The sequence below is a fragment of the Oculina patagonica genome, chromosome 5 (genome assembly GCF_052425735.1).
Source record: "Oculina patagonica isolate OP01 chromosome 5, crgOcupat, whole genome shotgun sequence".
NCBI classification, from domain to species: Eukaryota; Metazoa; Cnidaria; class Anthozoa; order Scleractinia; family Oculinidae; genus Oculina; species Oculina patagonica.
In genome coordinates, this window is record NC_135762.1 from 31737304 (window position 1) to 31750308 (window position 13005).

The following is a 13005-nucleotide window of genomic DNA, read 5'->3' on the forward strand; positions in this document are numbered from 1 at the left end:
GGTTTCTTTAAATTTGAAAGTATTTTTTTTTAAAAAAATTATAAAAAATATTAAGAGAGAATAAAAAAATGGACAGAAAGAACTCGATTTTAAAAAGCTTGGATTTTGTTTGCTACTGAGTGAAGCGTTATAGGCACCAGATAGGCGGCGGGGTGAGGCGGGGAAAAGGTTCACTTTCATAAAAGTTTTTACGGTATAGGCAGCGCAAAAGGGTGTCATTTTTAATATTTTTTGCTGACGAAAGAGGTATAAATTTTGATGATTTTTGTCGGCTTAAATACGCTGTACTTCGTGCCCTCTAGGGTGGATATGATTTAATTTCTAGGAGAAGAATGATCCATATTAATATGATTATTTTATAAGGCAAAAGTACACGGTGGTTTACCTTGTGGTTTGTGGAGCAGAAAGGGATTGATTGATATTTTGACCTTCGCCTAGTACAATTTAGAAACTAAGGCAAAGTAAAAGAGCTATGTCATATTAAGCTCGCATTTCCAGGTTTGTTATTGTACGTTCTTTTTAATATTGCCTTTTTAAATTTTTGTTTTTTCCTAAGCAAACGTTTAACTTGAGGTTTCTCTCGATTTGCAGGTAGGTTTGTACATAACAAAAAGAAAAGAATAATTAGGAAAAACTCTCAATATTACATGACATCACCGCTCTAGACTAACCATACCTTTCCCGGGACAATGTTACTATGGATCACAACTTCTCCACGCGGTTGTTAACAAAATATATTACAGCTGGTCAAAGTTTTAATTTCCTACCTACTTCTTGTTTTTCCTTGTTTTGTAAAAAGAGTTAATAAATAGAGTAACAAAGAACCCTGTGGAAAAGAATAACGGCTCGGTTGAGCCGTTATTCTTTCTTTTACTCTCTTTGAGAGTTTTTTGCCCAAAATAAAGTATCTGAGCTTATTATAAATTGGTCAGAAATATTTTATTATACCGGCAATATAACTTCCTTTGACACCTTTTCGAACCAAGGAATTATTCCTAACGATATATTTATTTGTTTATTCAAACATAATTAATCTTCGCTTAAGGACTTAATTGACTCGAAATATCATATTTAGGGAGAGGCAAAAAAAAATTCTCCTAGTAGATCAGAGGCAGAAGTCACAATGTTTTGCAAATTTTCAGAAGTATGGAAACTGGAGCAAATGCGCAGTCAAAGGGTGCAAAAGGTTTGGGCACCTTTCACGCCTGTAAAACTGAGATATTAACCCAGAAAACTGCGCAGTTAGCAGACTTATAACTAAATGTTGCTAACATCAAGATATACAAAAAGTATTTACTTTTTTAATGCCTTTGTGAATTACTTGGCCGCAGTCTTTGCCTGGTAAGAACAAAGGAAAACAAAACTCAGCTGTTTGTTTACAGTGTTTGTTTGCTTCCCTCGCCTCAGGTTCTACAGCTGGTTAAAAGCTTAATTTTCTAGTCGTTGGGTTTATTTAACGTCTTTTCAAAAGCTTAGATAAAAATATTAAGCACAACAAAAAGTCATGACATATGTAAACAGGGTAACAAAGAACCCTCTTTGAAAACAACAAAGGCTCGGTAAAATTAAACAGTTTTTATAGTTTTATTTGCCCTGGAAAATGTGCAGTTAACAGACCTGTAACTAAAGTGTTGCTAACATCAAATTATACAAAAAGTATTTACTTTCCATGTCTTTGTTAATTAAGTGGCCGCCGCTCTTTGCTCGCTGAGAACAAAGGAAAACAAAACCCAACTGTTTGTTTACAGTCTAGACAGTTAAGCAAATAACACAAATATGCTTCCATTGCCTCATGTCTCACAGCTGGTTAAAAACTTAATTTTCACTCGTTCGGTTTAGTTAAAGTCTTTTTAAGAGCTAAGATAAGAGTTATATTAAAGCACAACAAAAGCCAAGATGTATTTAAACAGGGTAACAAAGAACCCTTTTTGAAAACAACAACGGCTCGGTGAAATTAAACAGTTTTTAGAGTTTTATTTGCCCCTGGTCAAGCATCTGAGCTAAGCTGGTCAAACTTTTGAATTTGCTTCATAACTCTCTTTTGCCGACTTTCGGAAAGCCGTTAGTTTAAAATCTTCAGTTAGAAATGTTTTATTCCTTTTTTTCACTGACAACTCAATTCTTACTAAAGTTTGTAATTCTTTCTAAAGTTTAATGTAAGCTTTGGAGTAAAAAGTCCATTAATATATATCAGAAACGTGTGCAGTTACAGAGCTATAAATATATTAAGTTTCGCGGGCGAAATCATTTGGTCAACTTAAACAAAACAGTGTTTACTCTATAATGCCTTTTGTAAGCCATGCGGCAACACCTCTAGCTAAGCTAGCTGACAACAAAGCCCTCCGGCAGACTTCTTACAGATCAGCTGGGTCAAGATTTAATGTTCTACTCGTCGGTTTTATTTAACAACTTTCCGTTAGGAGCCAAATAAATATTATTATAGGTAAAAACAAGAACTTTATGGAAACAAAGAACTTAATTGAAATAAACAAAGACCCAACTAACTTTAAACCTTTTTGAGAGTGTTAATGATAACTGCCCTCAAGTCTAAAGCTTTGGTAATCATGCTGAACAAATATTAAATTGCTATGTCTTTGCGTGCCTGGAAGGGGAATAAAGCTCCTAATAACGTTTAATTTTGGAAGTCAAGCCTAAAGAAAGATAGCCTTTTTATGCAGACAACTTCATATCAGTTATTGGATACTTTTAAGTATCCAAAAGATCAGAAGAACTTTAACTCAGATTAAATAATAGCCTGAAAATGTTCCCCAAACCCGTTGGCTAAGATCACCTCTTAAAATGTTTTAAGTGCTATCTAAACCAGAGTTTTCTAAGATTTTTGCCTATTAATAAAAAAAAAATCTTGGAAGAGAATTCGAAAGAATGTAACTTAACACTGATCGACTACCGTCCGTTCCTCAAAAGCTCGTTCATAAGATCGTTCTTCATTTAAAAATTTTGGTTGCACACTTTATTTCGACTTGCTAATTTTTACAAACGCCAATCTTTACAGGAACTTAAACTACGCTGCATTAAAGCTACTAAAAAATTTACGAACGTTTTATTTCAATCTAAGTGTTTGGTATATTTCGCATAAGCAATTTATCGAATCAAATTGATGCCGAAGGACCGTTGAGTTGTATGTATTTGGTGTCGCTGTGGTCAAATCTAAGGATACAAAACAACTTAATTGGGGTAGCCCTCTAGCTCGGCTTTGAACATTTACAGTGAAATTTTTGTGCAAGGCCGTTAAAACACAGGAGATGAACTTATCATGTAGAAGCACGAAGTTTAGTAGTTTAGTAAAAAAAGTTTAGTAAAACTAAGCTGAGAAATTACCTTTGCCTTTCCGTTAATTTTTACAGAGTGGTGACGAAATTATGGAGGGGTCAGCCATATTTATTCCTCTTGTTTTGTTCTTATTAATTTATTTTTGAAATGGCTAGGGAAAAATAGGTTTTAGACAATCTTGATGGGTAGCAATTTAATGAATGTGAAGCAGTAACAGACAAATTTTAAAGCAGAATATATCCTGCAAAGTTGAACGTTTTGGAGTTATGCAATACTCTCAAATTAACACTTTATCCTTTTACAGAACTGATAAAGTACTTTAAATTTCGAGTTTAATTTCTTATTGGTCAAGTACTCTAAGTGACTAAAATAACATAAACTAGTCACCAAAATATTGTCAACAAACATTTGTCTAGTATCTGTTGTGCAAAACCCAACACAGCTGCGACGTTGCAAGAAAACAACTCTGCAAGTTTCAAAATTACTAATTTCCCTGAAGGGAATAACATAAGAGTTTTGCAAATTAACAACATCAAACAAGTTTTTATTTCGGCAGGGTTCTTTGTTTCCCTATTTATCTTGGTTTTTAAAAGAATTTTAGATCACAAGAGCTTCGTGGTTTTTTTTTCTCGTTGCATTTGTTTAACAACCTTTTTTTTTTTCCTTTGTTCTATCCCCCGAGGTCTTTGTGCTCGACTGCACACTTAATGTGAGTTACGCTACATAAGCAAAGCTGACTAAATAATACTTGGGCACAACCTTTTGTTCTCTGCCAAGCCGCAAAATTAAGTGAGGGCCTGACAATCCTATAAAAGACGCAGTCGTTGACTCAAAATTACAGTGTCAATTGCACACATCTTGAAGCCAAAATGAAGACTTTCGTAGCTCTTCTACTCCTCAGCGCCTTTGCTGCCTATGTGTCCGCCGAAGAAATGGCGTTTCACAAGGAAGTGTTCGATTTCTTAGACGAACGACATGAAGAGAATATGGCTCAGGTTTTGAGAGACAACGGCCTGCCCGAAGATACTTTGGCTGTTAGAGATGATAAACCAACGCCACCAGATTGGGTGGTAAGTCGATTAAAAGATTCTTGCTTATATATTTTTCTTTTTGTATAATAATAATGTGTTGTAATGATGTGTTGACGTGAGTGATGTAGGACGACCCTTCTAATCAGAGTCAAACTTCTGTTGACTTAGCCTCTCAGGTATAACACCAAAACAGCCTAAGATCTTTTTTTTTTCTCTTTTCGTATAATTGCTAAATCTCACAGCGTAACAACTTTTACTCAATCCAATTTAACCCTTGTTGTCAGATCTGGGATAGAGAATACTTTAAAATAAAAGATTTTGAGCCTCTGAGAAGTCGCATGTTAGATTTATTTCTTAGTTACTATATTGCACAGAGCCATTAGTATGAGTTTTAACCTGAACGAGTGAACATGGTCTTTTCTACAGAAACCTTGCATTGCTAAAGGAGGGCTTTGCTGGAAGAATGCTGGACACGATGCCTGTAAAAGGCTGGCTTGCATTGACGGCTTCTTAAAGTGCGCCCTTGCCAACCACCCCACTCCTCTGCCTTCCTTTTCTCCCATCCAGGTAAGAACATAACAAATTGTAACGTAGCGCTAAATAACGTAGCGTAACGTACCTGGGAACGTAAGTAATATCGTTACAAGCATCGATCACGGGAAAATTTAAGCTTAACAAGCCACACCAGCTAAATTCTAGAGCATGTCAAGCGGCGTACGCCCTAACACGTGTGAGTCAAGATTACAATCAACGCCAGAAAAAAAATGAAATTAAAAAATAAATAAATAAAAACAAACAGACATACCAAAACAATTACTAAAGTGAAAGGTGAAATAAAGACTGCAAAAAGCGAACAGACGGGGAAAAACAGACAGTATATAGAAAGGGTCGTTTTTTTATCGGTGTCACTCTACAACAGAGCTACCCAGCTACTGGATCCACATTGAAGAATTGATGACCCGCTGTGGACAGAAACATCCTTTAATAGATTGGTATCGCTCTTCTGGCCCATCCCTCTGTCTTTTTCAAAAGTTGAAAGTAACTAATTATTTATGTGGTTGATTGTCTTGCAGAAAGGTTGTGTCGTGCTGCTTTATCTGTGCAGGAAGCATAGCCCAAGCTGTGCTGGTGAATTGTGCTGCTTTGTTCGCATCAAGAGGTGCTTCGCTTTCGCAAAGGATAAGTCCTCGTGAAGATGTTACACTGTTTCCATGGCAACAAATAGTAAGATATCGATCAAGATGACGTGCAATCAGGCTCATTTTTTCTTCATTTAATATATATCAATGTATTAATGCAGGCATTAGTGTTGTAATCAATAAAAAAGAAAAGTGCATTACCTCATAGAGTGATTTGATCTGTGCCTTCAGCTTCAGCAATATTTGAGTGGTTACGATTTATTGAACTCACTGATAAAACTCAATTCAACTTCCAGTATGCGCTCCAGTATGCGCTCCTCGCTCCTCGTGTAAGTAACTCGTGTGGAGTCAATGTTTTCTCTTTCCTCAAAAAGAATCAGAATCAGCCTTCTTCCTCCAAAGTTTTTTATATCGGTTTTCTTTTTTTTTTTTTTTTTTTTTTTTTACAAAAAAAAAAAAAAAAAAAAAAAAAAAAAGTAAAACAGAAAAAATGGCCACAGACAGGATTGATGGGCATGACCTCACGAGTAAACAGCTCACATGTTTTTTAGTCATAGGAAAGTGGCTCTTGAACTCTTCAGGAAAATACTCAAAGTAGTCGAGGACTCGATCTAAACTCCTCCGCATGATACAGCCAGTTTCGCTGGAAAAAAAATTATAATCGCTTAAATTATCATTCGTTTTAACTTCAACAGAGTCGTCGAACAACTCCAAAGGAAGTAAAATAGGAAACGGAGTTTTTTTTTTGCTTTGGTTTATCTTGTATATTCGAGCGAAACTTGTAACGCGATGACCTGGAACCGGTTTGTGCAGTCAAACGGAAAGTACGGTTCCATTCACCACATGGGATAGCCGTAATTTCAAACCGTCATTTTTGCGTCCCCTGCCACCACTATTGACAGAAAAAAATAGGACTTGAGCCCGTGATCCAACAGAGCAACAATTACCTTGTCAGCGGTCAACCTCAGAAACACACTTGACAACGATGAGCTCTACACCTGAGCCCGCGTTATGGCCATATGATATTGGTCATACCTTGTTTTGTGACAGCTTCAATTCACCATAATATTAAAGTCTAATAAATAATATTAATGTCTAATATTAAAGATGTTAATCAAGGCGGCATACTAGATTGTATTCTCTCTCCCCGTTTCGGGTTTCCGGTCGGAATCCTCTTCCTCTTCCCCAGAGTCTATACTGACGGACGCTCGTACGGTACAAGTGACTTTATTTGTGCACTCTCTTTACTAAAAAAAAAAACAACTCATATGCAACTTTGCAACAAAAGAACTATGCATGTTTCAAAATCAGTAGAAAATAAGCATAATAGCTTTACAAATAGCAATAAGTAACATCAAACAAGTTGTTTGCATTTCTTTTCTTCAACATTGTGTAAATACCTTTGTCCCATCCCCCGATGTCTTTGTGTTCGAACGTACACATAATTTTAGTTTCAACACTACATAAGCAAAGCTGTCAAAATACCAGTTAAACGCAACCATTTACATTTCAGAGTCGATATAGTTATAAATTTTCTTCACTGCTTCAGTCGTTCTGTAAGAAAAAGATAACTTTCAAGTCTAGAAAAGGTTTTTCAAATCCGTAAGTTGGTCATTAACTCTATGACATTCAAATACGTATACACAACAACAAACAACCATACACAACAAACGCGAATACAACGCGAATACATTTGATTTAAACTTTCAACGGAACTACAAAGTGTGCGTGCACCTGGCCAGAAGAGCCCTTTGTCAGCGCGCCTACAAAGAAAGCGTTAAGTTTTATGTGTTTGACCTGTTGATTCGGGTCGGGCTTTTCCCATTTTATGTACATCGCATCTAGTTGATAGAGAATCTAAAACCTCTAAGCAATCTGTTAAGGGACGGACCATTATTTTTTTGGAGTGGGGGCGGGGTTGAAAAATATTGAAAAAAAATTGTTTGCAGGGCCTGGAAAGACAAAATAAATTGTTTGCAAAAACGATATGTATAACAAAAAATAGTAAGAATTTCGAAAAAAAATGTTTGTAGAGGTGCATAAACTAAAAAAAAAAGTTTGCAGAGGAAAATTTTTCATCCCCCCCCCCCCCCTCCAAGAAAATAATGGTCCGTCCCTAAGAACACGAGGCAAGACAAGTCTCTGAACTCTGTAAATGTTTAAATGCATTAGAAGATCGGCTGTCCGATGATAGGTGCTCGCGCACGCGCGTAGAAAAATGCCGGCTTGTCTCACCGATGTAACAAGCATTACAACTTGCATCAACTAGGTACCAAGTCACCTAATCATCGGAAAATATCACATCTTCCAAGCTTGGTTGGATAACAGCCCCCCAAGCTTTAAAATTTTTTATCTCGTTCTCAAAGACAAAATCCTTTGTGAAAGCAGAATCGCTTTTAAAAACAACACCTTGTCGAAATTTAGATCAAAATGGACAACATTAAGCGCTCTACCGCCTCAAAATGTTTCCACTTAGAATGTGCCACCCGCCTTTTTTCCTACTTTTTCCCTTTTTTCCCCTTGTTTCCACTAAAAATTGTATTTAGAACATTATGTTGTAAACCAACTTTGTACTTGTACTTATATGTAGTGAAATTGTGTAAATTTTTCTTTGTATTATCAATATTGTATTTTTTTTTTGTTCGTCTTCTTTTTTAATAATTAATATTGTAAAATCTACTGAATTCTCTTCAATAAAAAAAAAATAATAATAAAAAAAATAAAAAAACTAGGTACCAAGTTAAGCTAAGTTCTTCTGACCTGAAGAACTAGTAGCTTGGGGTAACGTATTCTAAATATGCACGTAATGATTAAAATATCAATTCCTTAAAGTACTAGCGTGCTAACCCCTTGGAAAAAAATGGCAAGATTTCGAAAGTACCCTAGGTTGGTCATAAACCTTTTGGAATTTAAAGAAATACGAAACCAAAAATTGAGAATTGCTTTGAATAGCTTACTCTTCGCGAAGTAATTATCTCTCTAAGGGGTCTGTCACTGTGCCCCTGACGAGAATGGCAGACTTTCTGAGCTTTCATGACATTCTTGACTTTCTACTCCGATCCAGGAAAACTTATTAGTGAGCTCACTATTATAATTTCTTCAATTTAACTAACAATGGTAATTTACCTAAGCGATAAAATTAAATAGGGACAACAGATCACTACTAAGTAAACCACCATAGCCACTCATTGCGTCGGTTACTTGCACAAACATAACTAATAGGACTGTTTTCTTTACCATCTAGTCAGTAAACCCTCTAGTCAGTCAGTCTTATGGATGGTTTTCTGCACTTTCGAGCTTCGTCTGCTCAGTCTGTTTATTCAGACCTTTCACGTGCTTATGCACATGTTTGGCTGTTCACTCGGCAGTTCATTCGAATCGTTGTTTCTGCAGTCTTCATATCCGTTACTTACATGAACAGTAAAAGCCGAAATATTAAAACCTATAGAGTTCCGAAACTTTTTGGTTTTAATATCATAAATGGCATGCCACAGCGTTGGAACTATTCCTTCGCTTAGGAAAATCAAAATAACAACTTATTCAAATGATCCACTAAAAGTTTGTAATAAAAGTTACAATCTTTGAAATTTAAAAACCATATTAATTCATCTAGTTTTGTTCTCATTAATTAGTTTTTAAGATGGGATGAGAAAAATAAAAGGTTTTAGATACTATTAACGAGAAGCAGTTAAACGAATATGAATCAGTAATGAGCAAATCAGAAGATCTCCTACAATTTTAACTTTTTCAAGTTTGTGCTTAAATCTCAACACTTTGCAAAAACTAGTCGCTTGAACATCTCTGCAGTATCATTTGTGCAGCTGCGACCTTGCAAAAAAAAAAACTCTGCACGTTTCAAAATTACTTATTTCCCTGAAATTTGAAAATAAACATAAGAGAGTCACAAATTTAATATAAATTAGTATCATAAAAAAGATTGTTCGTTTTGACAAGGTTTTTTGTTACCCTATTCCTCTTGATTTTTTTAAAAAATATAATGTCACTAGAGTATTTTATTGTTACATTGTTTTGTTTTACATTGTGAAAATACCTTTTCCCCTTCTCCCCGATATCTTTGTGCACGGCTACAACATAATTTCAAATTTAACACAACGCAAGTTAAGCTGTATAAATACCAATTTGGCACAACCTTTTGTTTTCTGCCAAGCCGAAAAATTAAGGAAGGGCTTCTCGATTCAGTGACATTTCAGACTCCGTATAGTTATTACTTTTCTTAAGTGTTTCAATCTTGATAAGAAAAAGATAACTGTTAAATTTGGACAGGCTGATACCGACAGAACCGTAGGGGGTCATAAAAGATAGTTACAAACTTTATGACATTTAAAAGATTTTTGAAACTAGAATTTGAGAAATGCAGTGAAGAAAGAATAATACCATAGCATATAATAACGTATTCTAAAGAACCATTTAACGATTAACATAACAATGCATAAAGTTGTTAGTTTGCTAACGCCTTTAAAAATTTTAGCAAGTTTTATACAGAACCTTAGGTTGGTCATAAAACTTCCAAATTCAATGAATTTTGAAACTAAAAATTAAAAATTGCTTTGAAGGAGGCAACTTATTCAAAAGATCAACGAAACGATGAATGTAACAAAGCTTAAAGTCATTAGTTTGCTAACGCGTGTTAGTTGAAGCGAAATCAAAATTACGATTACTTAAAATCTTTGAAATTTACACACCATATTTACTAATCTTGTTTTGTTCATGTTAATTAATTTTTGATATGGCAAAGATTAAAAAAGAGAGTTTTTAAGGTCCGGCCAAACGCACGCAACATTTTAACGCAACCTTACCCAACACGGCTGTGTAGAACATGCTGGACGCGTTTGGACACTTTTTGCAACATGTTGCAACATGTCAGATGTTGATATATTGCGCTTAAATGTTGCGTTTGTTTGGCCGCGCTTAAAATTTTATCTTTTTTTTTTTTTTTAATTCTCGCAAAAGCAAATCTAAGGTGAAATAACAAATCAACTATTGAAAAAAAGCTCAACAATTTTGCATCAATTTTGCACGAAAGCCGCCAAACAGGCGACTGAGTAAAAACAGCACTGCAAGTTTCAAAATTACACATTTTCGTGACAGTGAAAAATAACTAGATAAGAACTATAAAAATAAATTAACAACATCAAACAAGTTGTTTATTTTGACAAGGTTCTTTGTTACCCTATTTATCTTGATTTTTAATAGAATTTAATATCACTTTTTTTTCTTGCTGCATTTTATGTAAATACCTTTGTCCCTTGCACCCGATGTCTTTGTGCTCGACTGCACGCAATTTCAGTTTTAACACTACAAAAGAAAAGCTGAAAAAATACCAATTTGGTAGAACCTTTTGTTTTCTGCAAAGCCTCAAAGTAAAAAAGACTTCTCGATTCTATATAAGAAGCATTCATTTCACAAAATTACCGTGTTAGTTGCACACATCTTGAGGCCAAAATGAAGACTTTCGCTGCTCTTCTTCTCCTCGGCGCCGTCGCAGCGTATGTGTCCGCAAATGACATAATTTTTTGCAAGGCCGTGATTAATTTCATAGACCAGCGTCATGATGAAAGAATGTCTGAGATTCTGAGATCCCAGGGCTTGCCTGAAGATACTTTGGTTGCCAGTGATCACCCGGAACCACCAGATTTCATTGTAAGTCGATTAAAATATTTTAACGTGAACGCCTCTTCCATAAAGGAGGCATGATGGCCTAATAGTTTGTGCGTTGGACTCCAAATCGAGCGGTCCGGGTTCGAGCCCTGCCCGGGGTCATTGTGTTGTGTTCCTGGGAAAAAACACTGTAATCTCATAGTGCCTCTTTTCGCCCAGGTGTATAAATGGGAACCGGCGAATTTACTGCTGGGGTTAACCCTGTGATGGACTACCATCCCATCCATGGGGGGGAGTTGATTTTTAATAAAAAAAAAAAAAAAAAAAAGGAATAATAATAAAAAAAAAAAACGGATACGCTTCAGCAGGCACTTAGGCTCAAACACATACTTACTTCCAGTTTCTTGGATGATCATAATAGAGTTGAAGTTCGCGGGTGTAAGTATGTTTCTGGCCAGACTCAGGCTTATAAGATTTTATATGAGAATGCTCTCTCTTACAGAAACCTTGCATTGCTCAAGGAAAGATATGCTGGAAGCAAGCTGGCCATGATTCCTGTAAAAAGCTGGACTGCACTGACAACTTTTTCAAGTGCGTCATTGCAAACCACCCGACTCCTCTTCCGACATTTTCGCCCATACAGGTAACAACATAACGTAACGTAAATTAAGGTTACGTAACATTATTTAACGTAACCGGGAGTGTCACTAAGCAGCGTACACGTGGAACTTAAATTACCTAAATCTGCCCAAACACATTGAGTCAAGTGTTCAGTCAGCCTGCAAAACAAGGAAGAGACAAACAAAAAAACGAAATTAAAAAAGAAACAAACAGAGCCAGAGACAAGAAATAGAAAGGGATCGTTTTATATCAATGTCACTCCACAACAGGGCGTCCCAGCTACTAGATCAAGAGAGGAAGAATGAATGTCCCGCTCTGGCCAAAAACTTTCGTAACTAAATTGTAATCAAATGTCGCGAAGTTATTATCCCTCTTCATAACCTTCTTTTTAAATGGAAAAAGTTAATCATATTTATGGGTTGTTCCTCTTGCAGAAAGGTTGTGTGGCCCTCCTTCATCTGTGCAGGCAGAAAAGCACAAGCTGTGCTGGTAAACTGTGCTGCTTCGTTCGTATCAAGAAGTGCTTCACTTTAGCGGAGAGCGATAACGCGTGAGACCTCAGGAAGATGTTACACTGTTTCCATGGAAACAAATAGTAGGATATCGATCAAGATGACATGCAATCAGGCTCATTTTTTCTTCATATCATATTTATCGATGTATTCAGTAAAGCAGGCATTAGTATTGTAATCAATAAAAAAGAAAGTGCATTACTTCTTCGAGTGATTTGACTTCTGCGTTCAGTTGCAGGAATATTTGGGACGGGTTACGCTTTATTGAACTCACTGATAAGATCCAATGCAGCTCCCAATAAGCGCCCCTCGTGTAAAATGCCCCACTCAAAGGTGACTCACCCAAGGGTGACTGGGTAAGCGTGTGCGTGGAAGGGGGGGAGGGGGTGGAGTAAAAAAAAATCAGCCCTGTTCCTTCAAAGTAAATTAACTGTGTTTTTGTTGTTGTTGTTGTTTTTTTTTTTTCACTGAGTCGGAATCAAGCATGCCACGTAAGTGTCCTAAAATCCTTTTTCACTTATACCATGAAGAAATCAAAAATGCCATGAGTTAAAAAAAAAATGAAAAAAAAAAATCGGTTTTTAGCCGCACAGGATCATCAGAGCATTAACAATTTTAGAAATCTTGAACTGGCTTCAATTAACAAGAAATCGATAGAATTTTGATTTATTGGTAAAACTACAGAATTTTAGTAGTGGAAGGTAAGATAAACGCAATAAGTTAAACTTCACGGAATATTTCAGATCCTGTTCTTTTCTTTCAAAGCGAGCGCGTAGAGAGATTTAGCCATGT

At 36.0% G+C, this 13005-nt stretch overlaps 2 protein-coding genes across 2 annotated transcripts; both read left to right on the forward strand.

The window, feature by feature from the left end:
- The first annotated feature begins 4117 nt into the window (after positions 1-4117).
- On the forward strand, positions 4118-5661 carry LOC144654458 (uncharacterized). Its single transcript, XM_078514613.1, has 3 exons — positions 4118-4361; positions 4749-4889; positions 5396-5661. Exons 1-3 carry the CDS (start codon positions 4161-4163, stop codon positions 5513-5515), a joined length of 462 nt encoding a protein of 153 aa, XP_078370739.1. The 5' UTR covers positions 4118-4160; the 3' UTR covers positions 5516-5661.
- Positions 5662-10899: 5238 nt separating this feature from the next.
- Positions 10900-12414, forward strand: LOC144654461 (uncharacterized). Its single transcript, XM_078514615.1, has 3 exons — positions 10900-11122; positions 11583-11723; positions 12136-12414. The coding sequence occupies exons 1-3, from the start codon at positions 10925-10927 to the stop codon at positions 12253-12255; spliced, it is 459 nt and encodes a 152-aa protein (XP_078370741.1). The 5' UTR covers positions 10900-10924; the 3' UTR covers positions 12256-12414.
- Positions 12415-13005: the final 591 nt, after the last annotated feature.

Coding starts and splice junctions, on each gene's coding strand:
- LOC144654458 (XM_078514613.1), top strand. CDS start 4,161: ATGAAGACTTTCGTAGCTCTTCTACTCCTCAGCGCCTTTGCTGCCTAT. Junction 4,362..4,748: donor CAACGCCACCAGATTGGGTG/GTAAGTCGATTA, acceptor TCTTTTCTACAG/AAACCTTGCATTGCTAAAGG. Junction 4,890..5,395: donor CTTCCTTTTCTCCCATCCAG/GTAAGAACATAA, acceptor ATTGTCTTGCAG/AAAGGTTGTGTCGTGCTGCT.
- LOC144654461 (XM_078514615.1), top strand. CDS start 10,925: ATGAAGACTTTCGCTGCTCTTCTTCTCCTCGGCGCCGTCGCAGCGTAT. Junction 11,123..11,582: donor CGGAACCACCAGATTTCATT/GTAAGTCGATTA, acceptor TCTCTCTTACAG/AAACCTTGCATTGCTCAAGG. Junction 11,724..12,135: donor CGACATTTTCGCCCATACAG/GTAACAACATAA, acceptor TTCCTCTTGCAG/AAAGGTTGTGTGGCCCTCCT.